This window comes from Crinia signifera, chromosome 9, assembly GCF_055691185.1.
Source record: "Crinia signifera chromosome 9, ASM5569118v1, whole genome shotgun sequence".
Classification (NCBI taxonomy): Eukaryota; Metazoa; Chordata; class Amphibia; order Anura; family Myobatrachidae; genus Crinia; species Crinia signifera.
The window spans coordinates 34,225,469-34,244,526 of NC_139225.1; the positions used below are offsets into that span (position 1 = coordinate 34,225,469).

A 19,058-nucleotide genomic window follows, 5' to 3' on the forward strand; every position below is an offset into this window, starting at 1 on the left:
TATTTGCATTTCTACCACTTAAATCAATTGAAAGACTGAGCCCTATAGATTGTTTTCTCTTTTAGGGCTAGATTCTCTAAGCTTCAAAAGTGATAAAATGGAGAGTGATAAACAGCCAGCCAATCAGCTCCTATCTGCCATGTCACAGACTGTGTTTGAAAAATGTCAGACAGGAGCTGATTGGCTGGCTATTTATCACTCTCTATTTTATCACTTTTGAAGCTTAGAGAATCTGGCCCTTAATCTTATTTGTGTTATTTTATTATGTTATTTTATTTATTGTGATATATTTTATGTAGTAAAAAAAAACAATAATTGATATACCGCCTTGTGTGTATTTTTCAGCCAGCGCTGGCACAAAACGGGGAGAGATTAAGCAATTTGGGACTATTTACATTGGAAAAGAGACGTTTAAGGGGGACATGCTCAACATGTACAAGTATATCAAGGGCCAATATAAGGAACAGTCACACACCCTCTTTTCTACTAGAAAGGAATCTAGGACACGAGGGCATGAGTATAGATTAGAAGAAAAAAGATTTCATTCAGCTCAGAACAGAACAGTCAAACTCTGGAACTCTCTTCCCAGAGAGGTGGTAACGGCTGGCTCATTAAATGCGTTCAAGGCAAAGTTGGACAAACATTTACTGGATAAAAACATCCATGGGTACAAATAAGAAATATAATCTGTCTGTAAAATATCAGAACCTACCAAATCAGCAATGGATATCTATACCAGATTGAACTAGATGGTCGCAAGTCTTTTTTCAGCCTTACCTACTATGTAACTATGTAAAACCTATTTATATTCTTACCCAGGGGCGTAGCTAAAGGTTCATGGGCCCTGGTGCGAAAGGTCAGCTTGGGGCCCCCCTACATACAACAAAATTAAAATCTTGGTCTGTTTATATTCCCCCACAGTGCCAGAGACACATATGCCCCCACAGTGCCAGATATGCCCCCACAGTGCCAAATACACATATGCCCCCACAGTGCCAGATATTCCCCCACAGTGCCAGATATGCTCCCACAGTGCCAGAGACACATATGCCCCCACAGTGCTAGATATGCCCCCACAGTGCCAGATATGCTCCCACAGTGCCAGAGACACATATGCCCCCACAGTGCCAGATATGCCCCCACAGTGCCAGAGACACATATGCCCCCACAGTGCCAGAAATGCCCCCACAGTGCCAAATAAACATATGCCCCCACAGTGCCAGAAATGCCCCCACAGTGCCAAATAAACATATGCCCCCACAGTGCCAGAATTTCCCACCAGCAACTCACGATTGTTGCTGCAATGCTGCCTCTCCATCTGCTGCTGCTGCTGGGCGAGGGGGGGGGGATCCGGTGGGGTCCGGTGGGGTCAGACAGCCTCCTGCTCTCCCTGGCCGCTTAGCCAGTCACTGGCTGCGGCCAGGCAGCCTCCTGCGCTGGCCACGGCTTCCAGAATTTGGCCGCGGCTACAGGAACATATATCTCTTTATTTCTAAGAGAGGAGAGATAACTGCTGGAGGGACAGAGATAGATAAGTGTATAAAGGGCACTTACTGTGGACATTTTGTGTAAGGGGTACTACTGCTGTGGGCATTATGGGCTTCATTCAGATCAATTCGGTATGTTGCGCGTCTGCGCATGCGCAGGCGGGTATCTGCGCATGTGCAGGCGTATGGTGCGTGCACCCATGCCGGCGTGGGGGGGGGGCGGAGATGGGCGGCGGGTGCCGGGCTGCCCCATTACTATATGGGAACGCCCAGTGTTCCATGGGCATTCTCATGGTAATGAGGCAGTGACGCGGGTGTGGGGGGCGGGTAGCTGACATCACCGGATGTCAGCTGCCCACCTATATCCACGCCAGCGTGCGCGCAAATGTAAGTAACTGAAAAGTCACTTATATATTCATGCACACTAAACATAATTCGATGGCCGCGAAGCCGCACCTTGAGGGGGTGGCGGGGGGGGGGGCGATCGTTCGCCGGGCGGGGTTTGGTGGACTCGCAAGGCTGCGAATTTGCAGCCTTGCGAATCAACCTGAATAACCCCCTATGTGTATAAGAACACACTGCTGTGGGCATTATTTGTAAGCGACACTACTGTGTGGCATACATGTAAAAGAATACTACCATGTAGTGTAACTTGAATAAGGGGCACTTCTGTGTGTCATAACAGGAACAAGGAGCACAACTTTATGGTGTAATATGAATCAGAGTCCTTACATTTGGTGTAATGTGAATATGATTGTGCTGCTGTGTGGCATAATTTGAATTGGGGGTCCTATTTTGAGGCCACTTTATAGAGTATGGAAGATACGGCACAAGGGGTGCTGAAAACCTTGGACCTAGCACAGGTTCATCCTATTGGGTAGAGTGGGGTAGAACACGTGGAATGGGAAATAAGTTCCACCACCTCTCCAGGACCTCTTTAAGCCCTGGTCCTCTACATCCACTGACGCCTATGGTTATTGCAATATTTTATTGCCAGAGACTCTCAATGTTTTGTCTCTGCTGGGCAATCTCTGCGGCCCCTTGTCTTGATCATATTCGCTAGTCCCTACTGGTAATCAGTGACTGTACCAGTGTGCTCCCTCAGATCTTTGCCCATTTCTGCCAGTATCACTTAACAAATTCTATTTCATGAATGACAGAAAACCTTATTAAACCTCTGAGTTTCCAACATACAGCCTCCAGCCATATTCAGTCCGTATCCAAGTCCTGAAAACTAACAGACTTGACACGCGCAACTCTGCCTTCAGAATCCAGACGTTTATTTCTGTTTATGCAATGAAGTAGCACATATGCCCAATTCCCATCCAACTGTCTATTTTACCCAGGATGAGGACCAGCTATGTAGCAATTGTTTGCAATGGAGTACCTGGGAAGAACAGCACATATTCTATGCTAGTTTTACTGATCATACACACTGTACAATTTTTTTGACCAATTTAGTTGAAAGACCTTTCCATTGAACCCAGTGTCTTGGACGAAAGATGTTAACGAAAGATATTTGACGACAGACGAAAGACGAAAGATATAGCTACAGTTTTTAGGCTATTTTTGAAAGATATCTAAATTGTTCTTGATGAACAACTGGCGGGTATGCGCATCATCATTCATCGTTCGTCTGTTGTTAATATCTTTCGTCAACATCTTTCATCCAGGACACTGGGTTCAATGGAAATGTCTTTCAACAAAATTGGTCAAAAAAATTGTACAGTGTGTATGCACCTTAGTTCTACTAAGTAACTACTAAGTGGAACCCAAAATGATTCTTCAGGGCATAAGTTTGGCTGTCATCACATACTATTCCATCTTTCCATCTTGTAAGGCAGGCATGTCCAAACTATGGCCCTCCAACTGTTGTGAAACTACAAGTCCCATAAATGCCTTGCTACAGTTTTGCTATTAGGGAATGCTAAAACTATGGCAAGGCATGCTGGGATTGGTAGTTTCAAAACAGGTTTGGCCATGCTCGTTGTAAGTAAACTATCAAGTTAGAAGACCAGACCTACATGTGCTTGACCAACATAAGGTACTGTATGCAAACCACAACTATACATAAGAAAATGGGACTTTTCTCTTCTCCCGGAAATGCTGCGAGTAAATCCTCTGTACATGTTTGACACTATGCAGAACGCAGCTGCCTTGTTGCTTAAACATCTGTTCACTATCCAGATGACACAATTTGATTTTTTTTTTTTTTTTTTACCATTTTTGATAAATTTGGTGCAATCATTTCTTTATTTTAACTTGAACAAATGAACCAATGTTTTTAAAGTCATTCAGAACGCGAAGCATAAATATAGGACTTAGCGGTTTGGAGCGGTCACTTAGTGAAGAGCTTGTAACCACTAATCTCCTGTGCACAGGGCAGTTGTCACAGATGACACCATAGTAAATGTGTCTGTCGTGCTTCCTACCGTCCCATCTTTGATGTCCTACGCTGCATTCGACTGCATTTAAAAAGCTATTGACACACTTCAGAAACTGGGCTGAACTGCAAAATATTTTGGTTTCATTTAGAGCAGGGGGAGGTTTGGGAGAAGTTGGCCTGTCTCCAATTAAGCGTCCCGAGCCTAACTCATCTGGACAATCATGGCTTGTAAAGGAATGAATGCATCTTTTATAGACCTTAACACCCAAAAGGAAAAATACTCTAGGTTTAAAAGTGCAAAGGAAAGTCCATCCGTACGGAGAGAATTCAAAGAGCACAGTTTTCCTTGTGATGCTCCTCAGATATTTAAGTTACGATCTTATAGTGTCAGGTATGGATAATTTATTAAGAAACTACTTTCTGCTGCTGGTGTCTATATCCATTGCTGACCTGTCCTTCGTTGATGGAAGAAGTCTTGGAAGCCCCTTCCTGGAGGTAAGCCTGGAATACTATGCTTCTTGTTTTGTCAGAGCGTAGTACAGTAGGTTTGTTTTCTCATTTTTTCCAGATTGCAGTTTTGCAAAATAGAAATGTTTTACAGTTAGCATTGAGTTTAGGTTATACATTAGAGTTTACAGTCAAGAAAATGTTCAAAGCTTGGTAGCTCAATTATCGATGATGGACGTCAGGTGCTGGGGTTCCAAACTTTTCCCTGATGATGGTGGGGTACAGTAATTCGTGGGATATTTGCAGCCGCACATCGCAACGGTAGAACTGAGTTGCCCGCAGAACCCCCAAGATCACGAGTGGGATGAAATTCTGCACTCAGTGATGTCAGCACTATCCGGTTACATCCTGCGTAAGGGATACAGTAGCAATTATTCACAGGGATACAGGGTTTATTACAGGTTATTGTGGAAATCAGTCAGTTATAGTTTAAAGAACAAAGTATTATTATTAGTATTATTAATACTACTACAACTACTATTTATTTATTTATCTATATAACATCAGCATATTCCAGAATCTTTGGAAAACACTAACAAAAATGTAATGTTCTTGGTTATTAACAGACCGAGAGGTAATATTTGCTTGTGTAGTTATAATTTCTAGAAAAAGGCTTCAGTTAGGTCGACCGGGTTGGAATGTCGACACAAACATTCTGACGACATCCAAAGTTCAACATGAGTTTTTCCAGTTTTTTTTTCTGTCCCGAATGTCAACATGGTTGACACGGACACCGTCAAAGTGTACCGCATGCGCTCATCATGCTTTGGGGACGGTGGGTCTCTACGCTGAGCACACTATTTTATTCTCCCTCCACGCCCTAGTGAATGGGCATGAAATACCACCTGTCGGCACATGTCGGTTCAAAAAAAATATGTGAAAAACTCACGTCGACATTTTGACCGTCGACTTTGCCATTGTCGACCTAATACCCGTGTCGACCTTCCAACCATGTCGACCTTAGACATGTCGACCTATTTCATGTGCCGACCTAAGCCATGTTGACCTTCAGTGGTCGACCCAAAGCATGTTGACCATATATGTGTCGACCTAACAACTGTATACTGTTTTAAAAAAGAAATACATCTGCACCTAGGCGGAAAAAAAGGGGGATTCTATTGTCTTCGAAGCCTAGTTTTCTGAAGGAATGGTGGAATGAAATGTATTTCAGAGTAAATAACGTTTTCCCAGGGAAGTTTAGCTCTGTTACGTTAGTGTAGGAGTGTAATTAGAATTCATCATCGTTATCTCTGGAGTATTGCAAATGATTTCCTGCTCCGATTCCAGGCTTGGAAACTATTCGCATGAAACGTGTTTACTAATAGCAGCTCCTGAGCTGGCCCCGAGAGGTTTCTGTCAGCGCTGAAAATAGTATTTTTTGTGTCTTGTGATAGTTTTACAAGCGTTTGTATTATTGCGAAAATGTAAGGGGAAACAGGTGTCAGCAAGGTTCTTGTAAATAGCTGTGCGCAGAAATGTCATCCCCTTAAGAACCGGGAATGGTAATCAGGTAAAGGATCAAAATAAATCAAATATTCCTGATTATGAGTTATTGCACAAACAGGACAGATCTCTAGAGGTCAACCCATCATCCCTTAACCCTTTGCAGTCCAATTTTTGCAATTCAAACAGTCTGGTTTAAACGTTTCAATTAATTGTAATTTTTTTTAAATAAAAAAATGGTTTCCATTGAATGTTGAACAATGTTAATGCACTTATTTTAAAGTGGCTCACCATTGGATCTGCTACTAGCGCTAGGGCTGTTGAGCCGGACTAGACGTTAGACCTGTAAGGGTTAATATAGGCAAACATTCAATTTGGACTTTCATTTGTACTATCAGAGTATCCTAGATACAGATGTAGCCCCTGCCATCCTTGGCCGGGGCTTGTCAGACCCTCCCCGCTGGTGAGTGCCGGCCAACGGGGGCTACACTGAACTGGGAGGCGCGTGCATCTCACACACACGCGCGTCCCAGTCTCTCGGTGGGGACGCTGCGTGTCCCTGCCCGTCTCCGCTTCAGGGAGACGGGCAGGGTTAGGGGGGGCACTCGGGGTGGCGAGGGGTACCTGCGGCGACGGCAGGGGAGGCGGCGGGGACCGGAGGCAGGCTCCGTCTCGTGCATGTGCACCCCCTGACTGGATGGTGGGTTGGCGGGGGCTGGCGATAGAATCACCAGCCCCTACAAAGATGGCCAAAGCTCCATCTGTGTCTCCTATTCAACTGGGAGTCCTGATACTGCCCACGATCCCCATACACCAGTATGGAGACCTTTGTTTGCCAAACTTCCCAAAACTCTACTAGTTAGGGACGGCTATTCACCATTGATGGTTCATAATCATCAATAGTTTATTGAATGATGTTGAAGTCTTTTGCCATTTTACATCAGTTTACCTACACTGATTTTTGTTGTTGTTAACAAGCATAGCTCCTCCCTCAACACTTAATGAAACACCCTGTTCCCCGGTTCTGATTGGCCCCTGGGCTATACTAAGCAAAGGCTTTTCAACCTCGACACTTATTGGTGGTTCTGGTTATAAAAAGGCAACAATGTTAAATGCAAAACCAGCAGTGTTGTGCATCAGATATTATTGTCTAAATATTTCCCAAAAATATATGTGTTAGCTCCTCAAATTTGACCAGTATTGTCTCCTGGATAGTTGAAACCTATAGCATTTTTGTTTTGTTTTTTGGTTACGGTATAGAATAGATGGTAGACAATGTCTAGGTTGACCACTAATGGTCGGCAGTGACTAGGTCAACACGTAAGAATGGTTGACAAAACCCTAGGTCAATATTGAAAGAAGGTCGACCAAAACTTTAGGTCAACATGGATATGATCGACATGAATAAAGTCAACATGAGTTTTTCACATTCTTTTGGTGTCCATGTCGACATAGATACCGTATAAGTGTACAGCATTCCCTTGCATGGCTCACTGTGCTTGATAGAAATATCTACGTCCACTTGGATAGTAAGTTAAGAAAAATCACCTTTTTAGAAAAAAATATTGACCTTATTCATGTTGACGTTAAACTTGGGTCGACCTTCTGTCAAGGTCGACCCAGGGTATATCGACCATTCTTAGGTGCCGACCTAGTCACAGTGGCAGACCTTGTGACTGTCGACCTAGACATTGTCGACCCAGGAGCCGCATAGCAATCAGCAGATGGTAAGGGCTCACCACTTCAACACATACATGATCTTAAACATAACACTTCCCAGACATTTAACAATGATACACCACCAATTAATCCAGACACATCAGGTGCTGGGGATGGTGGTGGGGGCTCTTAGTTGGGCTGCGGGAGGGCTAAGTTAGTCTGTGGGAGGGCCCAGTTAGTGTGTGGGACAACTCAGCTAGTCTGAGGGAGGGCTGGGCTAGGTTTAGGGAGGGCTGGGCTAGGCTGTGGGAGGGATCGGTTAGGCTGTGGGAGGGCCCAGTTAGTCTGCGGGAGAACTTGGTTAGTCTGTGGGAGGGCTCAGTTAGTCTGTGGGAGGGCTCAGTTAGTCTGTGGGAGGGCTCAGCTAGTCTGTGGGAGGGCTCATGGTTCGGGAGGGCTCAGTTAGGGTGTGGGAGGGCTCAGTTAGGCACTGGGAGGGCTCAGTTAGGCTGCGGGAGGGCTCAGTTAGTCTGTGGGAGGGCTCTGGAATGGCTCAGTAAGGCTGTGGGAGGGCTCAGGCTGCATTATGATAGGCTGTGGGGGGAGGGCTGTTAGGCTGCAAGGGTGGTCAGGCTGCGGGAGGTTAAGGTGCTGAGGGGGTGGGGGAGATAGGCTGCAGCCAGAGCTCAGATTGGTTGCAGGAGGGTAATAGGTTTAGAAGGTGGGGTGCAGGAGGGTAAGCCATTGGAATGCCGCTGTATGTACCACCGATAATCCCCCCAAAAAGGATGTGCTGGAAACCAGGGTGCCAGATTATCGGTAGTATATCTGTATTGTGATATATAATGTTCTCGTATACAGTTATTTTGTTTACAGGACCACAATTCTGAAAGATATATATATTTTTTTAACAGAGATTTAAGCGTCAGAACCGTGCACCAAAAACAGAGGTAAGTAAGAACAGTTGTCTTCTTTGCTAACAGAAAACATTTTGTCGACAAGTTACGTAACATTTGCCAATTGACAATTATGCAACAGAGTGTTATCTTTTGGCCAAGGGAAAATAAACCTAAGACATAATGTTTATACGTTATCATAAAGGCTGCATTGTATGGCCCTATTTCCCCCACTGTCAGATTGGCAGCTAGCTGTGTGTCAGTGATCAGCGTAGGCAGCCGTTCTGTCCCACACATGTATGGAAAGTGTGGCCATAAATACCATGTGGGTTTTTGTTTTACTTACACTCCTTTTGTCTATTTGCATATTGCATTTTTAAGAACTAGAGACAACTGTAGTGAACGATGTCCAATCTATTATCCTAGTGGGTGTATTAAGCCCAGGGCTTCGGTGTGGATTATAATGCCAGCAAAAGCTGCATTTCAGCACCACAGTCGCATTTTGAGGGTACTTACCCACAGACCCAATATGCAAGGGCCTTTGAGTTTATTCCTATGACGGTGGAGGCATTGGCAGTAGGGTTGCCAATCCCGGAGCATTTTCTCAATCCTGGAATTGACGCTCAGACGCTGCCCGGCATTAGACTGCGCATGCGCAGTCTAATCCCGAGATCCCGGGATTGGAAACTCTAATCCCGGGATTGAAATCCTGGTGTTTTAGGGGCCAAATCCTGGGATCCCGCCGATTCCGAACCCAAGATTGGCCACCCTAATTGGCAGGAACCTTCACTGTGACAATGGCTTGGTTAGGTGAAGAGTCAGTCTAGCATTTAGAAGTGCAAAGCATGCCCCTGAGGCATGGTTGGTATCCAGATGGAAAAGGACAAGACAGCCCATAAAGGGGTGTGGCCTTGAGAAAAGGGGTGTGACCAGTATCTGTAAGCTGCTGGCCATGCTCCCTGTCCCTGTGTCTCCAGCAATAGACGCTGTGCTCATTTCACCGATACTCACAGAGCGCTGGCCACACCCCCTTCCGAAAGTTTGGAAATATGCAGATTACCTGTCAGCTATCTGGTGACCTATTTACTGACTTGTCTATCTACTATCCGGATACCAATTGGCAGGGGGACTCCCAGGGTACTTCCGGCCCTGGGTGTGATGTGGAACAGTCCCAAAAAATTGGGACAGTTGGGAGGTATGAATATGTCAACATGGTCAAAATTGTCGGCATGGAAAAAGTTTGACATGATTTTCCACGATTTTTAGGCTTAGATTTAGGAGTTTAGGCACTAGGGGATGGTTAGGCTTATGTACCATGTAGCTATCATTTTATGTGTCGACCTTTTGACTGTGTCAACCTATTAACTATCAACCAACAGGGGTTGACCTAGACGGTACTTGTGTATTAGCACGGCGCCCACAATTTCCATCTTATGGCATCTTATACAATTTAAAATTGTATACCATTGTATATGGCATACAGTGAGATGAGATGAGATACAATTTTAAATTGTATAAGCACACTAATGGGTGCTTTCAATGTTAATTGGCCCCCATATAAGATTTTTAATTGTATAAGCACCCTAATGGGTGCTTACAATGTTAAATGCACCCCCACTATCAACGCCAACCCGAAGCGTTGCGAGCGAAGCGTGGCGAGCGAAGCGAGCCCGCCAGGGGTGGCGGTACATGTCCTCCGACCTTTTCATACCCCCACTATCCATGTCGGTGTGGAGTTGACTTTATATAGTGTGGCGAGCGCAGCGAGTCACCGAGCCCGAAGCGTGGCGAGGGGCCGTGTTTTACTTTACATGCGAAATACATGTAAAGTAAAACACGGCCCCTCGCCACGCTTCGGGCTCGGTGGCTTGCTGCGCTCGCCACACTACATAAAATCAACTCCACGCTGACATGGATAGTGGGGGTATGAAAAGGTCGGAGGACGCATACCGCCGCCCCGCGCGGGCTCGCTGCGCTCTCCACGCTTCGGGTCGACGTTGATAGTGGGCGTGGCGTGGGGGTACATTTAACATTGTAAGCATCCATTAGGGTGCTTATACAATTAAAAATCTTATATGGGGGCCAATTAACATTGAAAGCAACCATTAGTGTGCTTATACATTTAAAATCGTATCTCATCTCATCTCATTGTATGCCATATACAATGGTATACAATTTTAAATTGTATAAGATCGGGTCCCATCGCATCGCATCTCATCTCATTGCATACCATATTAAGCCTTATGGTATGCAATGCGATGGGCGCCGTGATAATACACAAGTACCACCTAGACTATAGACGATTTATAAACTGTTCATCGTTTAATCCACACTCTGCATGGTCACGCCTATGCCAGTCAAGCCACCAGCTTGTCACAACAATGCTTCCATGTGTACCAATTCCAAGCCATCCAATGTTGGGAGATACGAACTTGCATGAAAAATAATGCAGGCCGGGCACGCTTATGTGCCTCATTTTGAGATTACGGTACAGGACAAGGGACACATTTCTAAGCAAGCAAGTATGCGACATGTTTTGCACTTCTCAGGAGAAGTTTACTAAAGGAAAAATGAAATAATAACTCAAATATACTATAGTAAGACATGAATTAAAGACAGATGTCTGTCTATTTTCATAATTTATTTAGTCCAGCAATATTTTAAGAAAATAATGGAAAATGATGAAGGCGCTTCTATTAAACTGAAAGCAGTACGGGCTTTGAAGTGTTAGTATTCCTCTTATCATATGCATTTCCAGCTGTCATATGCAGTACAGAGGAAAGTGACAAAGAGGTCATTCTTACTGAGACAACAAAGCTGCACGGATAACTGCTGAAGCGCCCTACAATTACACTGTACCCAGATTTATGTGTACATTGTTTTTACCCTCACGAAATAGCGATGTGAATTATTGTCAGTTTTTATTACAGTGACCTCTAAGTTTTATGACGCAAGTAGAGAAGTATGTTATTTTATAAATATCCCAGGATGTATAGTGTTCAGCAGGGACATTACTCTATGCTGCTAAACAGTGACTTACTCTTGGCATCCTATGCTGATACACTTTCAAGTCCACTGATTAAAGGGAACCTCTTGCAAAGATCCCAGCTCCCCTCGGCTACGGGGAAACATGTCAGGAATGTGAGGTGGGCAGGATGTTTACCCAACAACTCTGTGGTCCTGGTCTGCTGCAGAAGGCTATGAAAGTCCAAATTATTGATGTGCCCTAATAGTCTAGTGTCCCCAATGAATGAACATATGCAGTACAAGTATCATAGGGGCCCATTTATTACAGTGCATTTGTGGCGGCTAAATCCCCGTAAAAAAAAAAAAAAACGTTTTCAGGGGTTAACCGCAAATATTTAATATTCCTTGAATGTATGTAAAATACTTAATATATATCTCTCTCTGATACCTGCGGTGACCCCTCCATTCCTGCCAACAGTCGTATCTACATAAGTTTCTATGGGGGATGCAATGCTTCCTTATTTATCATATATAATGCCATTTTGCAATGCAATCTGGGAACTAATATCACACCCAAGTGAGAGGGATACTGGATAAATACATTCGGCCCCAGGGCCAGCGTTGTCAAGAGAGGGGGGGACTAATTACCCAGGCCCAGGTCTGATGCCCCCTGTTACCTGACAGCAGTTGCTGTTCTCAACCCAGCACATGTTGCTGTGTGCTGGGCTGCAGTGTGGACAGGGAGGTGCTTAAAGTGCTATGTTTTCAGTATTTTTTTCTAAGGGAGCATGGCCACGCCTCCTTTGATTAGGCCATGCCCCCTGATAAGTACCTGGGCCCGGCCAGGCTCTCTACTGCTCTGCCCAGAGCAGCCTGTTTCGCATCACCACTGGGAACATGATATATATGACAAGGGGCTTATTAATTACATGGTGTACATACAACGTACACTATAAACCATAGATAAAGTAGGTGCCTGGAAGTGCAATTACATTAAGTGCGACTCATTTACCAGCCCTTAAGTCCCATAAACACTAGAGGATATTGTGAACAATGTCACTCAGAAAGTGGCTTCAGGGCAGCCATCGGGCAGGGGGGAAGGTCTGTGGGGACTCGAGTTCTGGGGCCCAGATGGAAAGGGGGAGAGACCCTGCTAAACTACAAGCCATGGTTGCAGGCAGCATACGGCCACCCAGCACAGGGAAAAGGCTGCCCCCATGCTCCGGGTCCCCACTATACGGTGTGGCTGCAAAAATTTGCAGTACTCGCCCAACCCTGGTCAGTACTAATTACTTGGGCTCCTGCTGTTGGAAGTGTCCCCCTTACTGAGCGTACCTCTACCTAAGGCAGACACCATCTTCCATGTGACATTTTATTAAGGAAGATGGTGTCCGCACATTAAAAACAAAGTCTCTGGCACTTTTCTCTCTAGTGCACAGGCAACATCCACCAAATATCACTGGAATGATGGCGCCTGCCAGAGAGTAGGGACCCACTTCCCACAAGCAAGGTTGGAAGCAGGTAGCCCCTACCCCCCTGCTCCCCAGATTACAATGGCTCCATTTAAAATGTTAACATTCGCTTATGGGCATGGACACACACCCTTTTAAGTTCATGCCCTTTTACAGGGGCCCAGCGTGGCTCTGTCTGGCCTGGCCTCTGCAATCCGACAAAATGGAGGCAACACACCTACTCCACACCATCAGATGGGTGCGGACTATCCTCACTTGATGGAAAGTCTATACTTTCCTATAAAATATCTCCTTAATCCGTTGTTTCAGGGGGAACTGATGGTTAGATTCCATGAGTCTTTTAGAGAATTTGGACAAGCAGATAGATTTTTCCAGCAGCATGTCTTTAATGAAGTCACATTTAAGGAAGCGGGTGTTTAAACGCTGCCAAAAGGGAGTAATCTATGTCTCTAATACATGACTTTATGTAGAGTTGTCTGAGAACTCTAACAGATGAAGCATGTAAGAAAAAGCTACTTATTCCACTACTTGTAGAAAGGTTCAATGGTAGCGAAAATGTTTATTTTTTTCGGTTCATGATTTTCAGCTGTTTGCAGTTTCGATTCAATTTTGGGGCTAAATAGAGAATACGCAAATTAAGCAATTATCGAATAGCTGCGCATGCATGGCAACAAATAGCGAAGGAAAATGTGCGCGTTTATTAATTGCAAAGCTGTCGCAGTTTGTCAGGAAGCCAGCATTGCTGGGCGGAAACAGGGCGTTTTCTAGGTATGTCTCAGGCGTGCCCAGGGGATTTTGGGGAGGGAGAGCCTGTGACGTCAGTGATGACCACTTCCAACCCGTTTTCAGTTACATATTAGAGGAAACCTCGGACCTGCTCACAGTTGGTCTCAAGCAAAGGGGCCAATTCAGACCTTCTTGCAATTCGACCCTGGGGGCCTGCGCAATTATGAGCATACACAGGCAGGGGCCTTCCGACGGCCCACCCAGTGTTTCATGGAAGTGTCAACAAAAACGGTGGGGGTGCCAATAGAAACGCCGGGCGTGTCGGAATGCAGGCGTGCCCCTGTCTGCTTGGGACGGGCGGCTGACGTTGCATGATTTTAGCGCCCACCCCCAATGCATCAGGAACCCTTCAAACTAAAAGTAAGTCCTGTATTTTCATCTGTGTGTCTGCATGTGAGCGTACACATTCAATTGCATGGTAACGTGGGGATACATGCCACAAAGGTGGGTGTGCGTTTGGTAGGGCAGCATTTACCTGCTCACACGCAGCCTAGCGAGCAGGTCTGAATGACCCCAAAAGTTTTTTTGATGTTCCAGGAATTGCTAATGGCTCTGCGAATGCCCATCAATTAGCAATGCATTCGCAAGTTTGCAAGGGACATTTCTTCCTTCTGTCTGGGCTGCTGCTTTCTGTCTCTAATTAGCAATCCATGCTGAATTAGGCCCTTTCTCTCCAGTTTTATAATCACTTGGGTCCATCTTTTATCAATGATGCTATTCCAAGTTTTTGGGGTACACTGACAGCCATTGCTGTCAGTTGCTTTAGTTCATTGACTTAATCATAATTTAATGACCTGAAATAACCTTATTTCTATAAATTACTACAGTTCATTGACAATTTTCATCCAAATCCATCCAGTAGAAAGGCCAGAACACGCCCCCTGTTTGAAAGTTCTGCCCAGCGTGCACTAACAGGAGGTCCAACCAGGACTGCAACCCGTTAGAAAGGGTTAGGTATAAATTGTAGTGGGCTAAAGGACCTCCTGACATCACAGGGGAGGAGAGGGGTGGAGAGAGGAGGAGCAAGGTCAGAAGAAGGGTCCCAAATGGACCCGTGCGGGCTCGCTCTGCTCGCCACCTGGTTACTAAAGGCAAGCAGTGGTGGCGTGGATAGTGAAGGAGCAAGCCCCCCGGCCTTGCTCCTCCCCCTGGGCGTGGGAGGTCCTTTAGCCCACTACAATTTAGCATCTACCCTTTAGAAAGTCTTCTTAGACCCAAAGTTAGCACTCTGAGAAGTTTTCATCCAAATATATCCAGTGGAAGACCCAGAACAGGCTCAATAGGTCACAAATTTGCCTGGTGAACACTAGCAGGAGGTCCAACCTTGACCCCAACTCCATACTATGCATGGCCAAGAACAGACTACCAGGTCAAAGTTCTGGCCAGCATACACCAACGCAGGTCTAACTGGGACTTTAACCCCTAGTATGCCTAGTATGTCTTCTGGAATTCATTGTTACCTCTTGGTAAAGTTTTGGTTAAAATCAATCCAGTGGAAGGCTTAGAACAGGCTCCCTAGGTCAGTTCTGCCAAGCATGAGGTCCGACCCCTAAACAGACAGACAAACAGATCACTGAATTCTATATATAAGATTGGTTAGGGTGTGTTACGTTCTTACAAAGAGAAATCCTAGGAACGGTACCAGAGTTTCTATTTTTAGCTAACACTAGCCACAGTGTATAAACCAACCTGTTCCGGCCACAGGTAATTATCTTGCACATAAACTATGATGTCAAGCAATCAAATTACACATGTCTAATTAACAAAACGGGAAGTTCAAGGGTGCAGAATAGGAGGCCACAGTTCTGAAGAAGACGGAAGAGTTGGATTATGTTTACTCACCCCTTCCTCGCAAGCACACACACCAGTCGTTTATGCTGGGCTATCTCCAGTGTCTGCTTGCAAGAATAGGTGTGGTGAAGGTACCACAGGATGAAATAGTGGTATACCAAAAAAGCATTATTTTCATTGATTTGTAAGGCTCCAGAGTACCAGTGGGGGGGGGGGGGGGGGGGGGGGGGGGGGGGGGGGGGGGGTAAAAGGGCATAGAACATAACATAAGACATAAATCAAGGTAAGTGATAAGATAAACTTATTGTAGTTCAGGGTGCATATTTGGACTCTTGCTAAGGAATACTAGTTTGGCTTGTATAGATTTAAAGATTTGGAATCTGCTCAGGTTTGGAAATATGATACTGTCTGCTACAGATGTGTCCTCGTACACGTAGGGGCAGATTCTGGATCACTCGTAGCGATCCGAATTTGGCCCCTGCCCTGATGGTCGGGGTTTGCGCATTTGCAAATCCCAACTGCGAACGACCGCAGCGAGTATCTCACCAGTGGCGTAACTAAGTTTTGGGCGCCCCCCCGCCGCCGCCCCGCCAAGCACCCTTAATCCCCCGCCGCCCATGCAAACCCCCCCCCCCCAATCCCCTGCAGCCTTACCTATCGCACTGGTCCCGGCGGCTCCGTTCTTCTGCTGAGGACCACCACAAAATGGCCGCCCCCATACAGCAGACAGTTTCAGAGAACTGTGTGCTATATGGGGGCGGCCATTTTGTGGTGGTCCTCAGCAGAAGAACGGAGCCGCCGGGACCAGTGCTATAGGTAAGTCTGCGGGGTATTGGGGGGGTGTAACTATAGCACCGCAGCCCCCAGCGCCGCCACATGCACAGCGCCCCCCGCAGCTGCGGTGCTATAGTTACGCCGCTGTATCTCACTCATCGGGCAGTTTGCAGAGGGGAGGGATGGGGGCGATGTGGCATCGCTGGGCCATGGGAAGGAACACCCAGCATTTTATGGGAGTATCCATGTCTGCTGGGGGAGGGCAGCTGGCGTCACATGACTTCAGCCTCCTGCCCTGTCTTCGTCCCGGCAGCCACAAATATAAGTCAGTTTAGACTGTCGGTGACCATCAAATGATTTCTCCTGCAGAGGCGGCATGCGAGGGTATGTGTCTAAGTTAAACATGTGGCAGGGATTCGTCAGGGTGGTGGTGACACAGGTGCTTGAGCTTCGCAGCTTACCGAGCTGATTACAATCACCCCCTTGGCCATATGACTGATATGACTGAGACTGAGCATATCCAAGAGGTGTAACGTAGCAGGTTTTGGTACTTGTTTCCTAGAACGGCCACACCGATGTTGATCGGGTCGGTCACATCGCATCGATCGCATGCGACCAAATCGCATGCGATGCGACCGACGCGATGGTCCCGATTTTTACATTGATTGAAATGTGAATAGGGTCCCTGGGACCCTATTTTACATTGGATTCAATGTAAAAGTCTCCCCAGACCCCAATTTTAACCCCCTCAACGGCACCCCACGTTTGACGCCAACCCGAAGCGTGGCGAGCGTAGCGAGCCCGCGAGGGGCGGCGGTACGCGTCCTCCGACCTTTTCATACCCCTACTATCCACGTCGGCGTGGAGTTGAGAATATAAAGTGTGGCGAGCGCAGCGAGCCACCGAGCCGGAAGCGTGGCGAGCGGACGCGTATAACTACGCTTCGGGTTGGCGTCAATCATGGGGTGACGTTCACAATGGGGGGGGGGGGTATATACAATGACCCATTTCCCATTTTTTTCCCGATTACAATGTTACAAATATTTTAACATTGAACCCTATGGCAAAATCGGTTGCATTGCGTCGGTCGCGTCGCGTGCCATGTTAATGCACCCGACCGACGCGATGGACCCGATTTTGCCTTTGCCGGCAAAATGGACCTCATTTCAAAGGAAATCGGGTCCATTGGGGGTAATCGTGTACCTTAAGTTAAGGTACACGATTACCCCCGATTGTGGCCGTTCTAGGAAACAAGTACCCAGCTTTTTCTTTAAAGTCTTTGGGCCAGATGCACTGAGCTTGAAAAGTGATAAAATGGAGAGTGATAAACAACTAATCAGCTCCTGCCTGACATTTTTCAAATAGTCATGTGACATGACAGGTAGGAGCTGATTGGCTGGCTGTTTATCACTCTCCATTTCATCACTTTTCAAGTTTAGTGCATCTGGCCCTTACTCATATTGCCAAAACGGTGAAACAGAATTCAAAGGGATTTATTTACTAAGACGGGAGTTCCATTGAATGAGCATTGTTACTGCACAGACATCATTATAATAAAGGCTCACACTATAGTGCAACATACAGTGGGGGAGAATTATCAAAGCTTGGAGAAAGTATTATCCAATCAGCTCCAAACTATCATTTAAAACCAGGGTTGCCTACCCTCCCGGAATGGCCAGGAGGCTCCTGGATAGGTGGGCAACCCTCCCGGATACCGGCAGCAACCCCCAAATCTCTCTGGCCGCAATGGTAAATGTTTGCAATTTGCTACTTGGGGGGGAAGGGGGTAAAGATGCAAATCACACCATTTAACCACGCCTCCTCCTCGAAGACCCGCAAAATTTGGGATTTGCCTACTGGGGCGGGGCTTGATGACATCTCCATCAGGCCCCACCCCCCAAAGTGCTACTGACAGTCTCCTCACTGGTAGGGATGGCCATTGACCGTCATTGTTTAGAAAACATTGATGGTCTATGGCCGATGTCCAATAGTTTTGACATCGATGGAAAAGAACCAGATGGTTTCCCACCATCGATGTCAAGCTTAAAATAATAGTTTTGTTTTGCTTTTTCCTGGGACATGGAGCATGGCTCCGCCCTGCACAACCGTGGGCCCTGCCCCCGTATTCTGATTGTCCCACAGGCCAATCAGTCAAAGACAATGGATGACCATAGATATGTAAAAACATTGATGGTCATCAATTGCATAATTATGCACCATCGATGGACAGTTGCACTTTTGACATCAATGGCAAACATCGATGGCAAAGGCAACGATGGCCATCCCTGCTCTCCGGGATTCTCCTGGAGAGGCGACTTTAAAATTAGGCAACCCTGTTTAAAATGGCAGGAGCCGATTGGTTGATTATTATTTTCAGTTATTTTGGCTTTATAGCAGAGTGGAAGACAGATAAAAGTGTGTGCTTACTGCTTAACCAGAATGTATTTAATCTCTTCCAGTTGACAATCCGCAGCCTGAACATTCAGTCCACCATAGTGTCGCGGTATGCCTTTACCAAGGTGCACACCGTTATGGCTAACCCATACAATGTATCTAAGGAGGCGATCTTTGATTTGGAGTTACCCAGCTCAGCATTCATATCCAACTTCACTCTGTAAGTACATGAGATCATATTTATTAACCTTATTATTAAATTACAGGAAAAACTGCACAAACAGCCATTAATAAAATTATATTTCCTTACCGTATACTGATAAAAGCCACAGGGCCTGATTCTGAGTAAGATGCACCCACGGCCGCATTTCAGTTCACCTAGAGCGGCCTACTTACCATCTCATGCTAATGAGAGACTCACAATCAGTGGCAGCTGCGGGATGTAGCGGAACCCACGACTGTTGTATTACAGACCACACAAACCATTGGGTGGCCG

General features: G+C 46.0%; 1 protein-coding gene across 2 annotated transcripts in view; it reads left to right on the forward strand.

Moving 5' to 3' along the window:
• The first annotated feature begins 4,069 nt into the window (after window positions 1-4,069).
• ITIH6 (inter-alpha-trypsin inhibitor heavy chain family member 6) overlaps window positions 4,070-19,058 on the forward strand; it is a 74,197-nt gene continuing 59,208 nt past the window's right edge. The window contains exons 1-3 of one of the 2 annotated variants that reach the window (XM_083158787.1): window positions 4,070-4,368; window positions 8,397-8,432; window positions 18,628-18,782. In XM_083158787.1, coding sequence (XP_083014913.1) covers window positions 4,225-4,368; window positions 8,397-8,432; window positions 18,628-18,782 — 335 coding nt within the window. In that variant the 5' untranslated portion in view covers window positions 4,070-4,224. The remainder of the gene's footprint in view (window positions 4,369-8,396; window positions 8,433-18,627; window positions 18,783-19,058) is intronic. The other variant, XM_083158788.1, reaches the window with a different exon arrangement.